This window comes from Eucalyptus grandis, chromosome 1 (genome assembly GCF_016545825.1).
Source record: "Eucalyptus grandis isolate ANBG69807.140 chromosome 1, ASM1654582v1, whole genome shotgun sequence".
Lineage (NCBI taxonomy): Eukaryota > Viridiplantae > Streptophyta > Magnoliopsida > Myrtales > Myrtaceae > Eucalyptus > Eucalyptus grandis.
The window spans coordinates 26,155,927-26,157,196 of NC_052612.1; the positions used below are offsets into that span (position 1 = coordinate 26,155,927).

The 1,270-nt window shown below is 42.1% G+C and overlaps 1 protein-coding gene across 1 annotated transcript; it reads right to left on the reverse strand.

The window, feature by feature from the left end:
- Positions 1-405: 405 nt before the first annotated feature.
- LOC120296273 (pentatricopeptide repeat-containing protein At1g59720, chloroplastic/mitochondrial-like) lies at positions 406-981 on the reverse strand. The gene is made up of 2 exons (XM_039318028.1): positions 563-981; positions 406-457 (listed from the first exon to the last, which is right to left on the reverse strand). The coding sequence occupies exons 1-2, from the start codon at positions 979-981 to the stop codon at positions 406-408; spliced, it is 471 nt and encodes a 156-aa protein (XP_039173962.1).
- Between the last annotated feature and the right edge of the window lie 289 nt (positions 982-1,270).

Consider the following 1,270-nt stretch of genomic DNA (forward strand, 5'->3'; position numbering starts at 1 on the left):
GGAAAAATTCTTCGAAATTGGACAGAACGGAATCGGACTCAACTAAATTATGGATCCCCAGTAATCGAGTCGACAGCACTTCTTTAGGTCTAGATCATCGATCTTTGAATATAAGAAAATGCACAATTACAATTTCTCAAATGCAGAACCGAAAAAGTGCTTTATTGCAAGTGAAATCACTGAAAGACAAGAGGCCAGAAAAGCATCACACACCAAACTAATCCAAACTTTTTTGTTTTTAACTAACTGTAAAATTAAAATTCCATCTTACAAATTACTCCTGCATCTCTAGCACGCAATCAAAATTCCATCTTACGGGTTGATCAGAATCTTAATATAGAAAATGAACAGATGAAAAAACTGCACTTTCACATATCTCAGGTACACTGGGGACTAATCGAAGCATTACATAAGAACCACGTGAAGTGCATAAACCAAGACAACGCCATCATCTCTCCTGTGTGTAAATGCATCATACATATATGAATCTGTAAGCAAATCAACAGGGTACTACAATTGCAAGTCTTTCATTACTATACAAGGGCGTAGACAATTAAATTACCTGCACAAATGCCCCCCGTGTAAAAACCCATCCGGCGCAAAAATCTTCTGCATCTCATGGAACAATTCCATCGCGTCAATGAACTCACCAAACCGAACCAAGGCATCCATCAAGGCATTCCACCAAACTGCACTCCTCTCGGACAGAGTGAACAAGTCTGCACATGCCTCGAGAGCAAACGGGAAAATGTACTTATCCGGAAAAATTCTTCCATCTTCCAACATCCCCCGAAGCAACGAGATGGCCTCCTCCTTGTGGTCACTGCTTTGCGCGCGGGCCCTTATGAGAGCGTTCCGCATGAACGCATTCGGATTCTCAACTTGTTGAAACACCTGATAAGCATAGTCGATGCTCCGTGAGGACGAGAAGTAGAGGATTTTGCTATGGAGGAAGGGGGTCTGCGGATCGTTGTCGGTCATTGTCGTGGTGCACAGAGCTTCAGCGTGGATTTGCTTGAGATGGGATATGTCTGAGCAGTCGTTTACCAATTGAAGAAGACGACAGAGAATCGCTTTGGTCTAGACATTGAGAGTGTGCGGAGGGATTGTGGAGAGGTTGTGAGAGCCATGATGCCCCTACCAACAGAGGTTTCATTAAGATGTAGTTATACATACGTCGGTTTTGGAATGAATCATTAAATCTTTCGAGTTTTCTTTCGTAAAAAATACAGCCATCAATTGTTGGGAAAATATTTGATGAACAATTCGG

Bases quoted from the DNA above. Each gene is read 5' to 3' on its own strand.
- LOC120296273 (XM_039318028.1), bottom strand. From the start codon at position 981: ATGACCGACAACGATCCGCAGACCCCCTTCCTCCATAGCAAAATCCTC. The intron at 458-562 runs GTAATTTAATTG...ATTTACACACAG, and splicing joins CACGGGGGGCATTTGTGCAG to GAGAGATGATGGCGTTGTCT.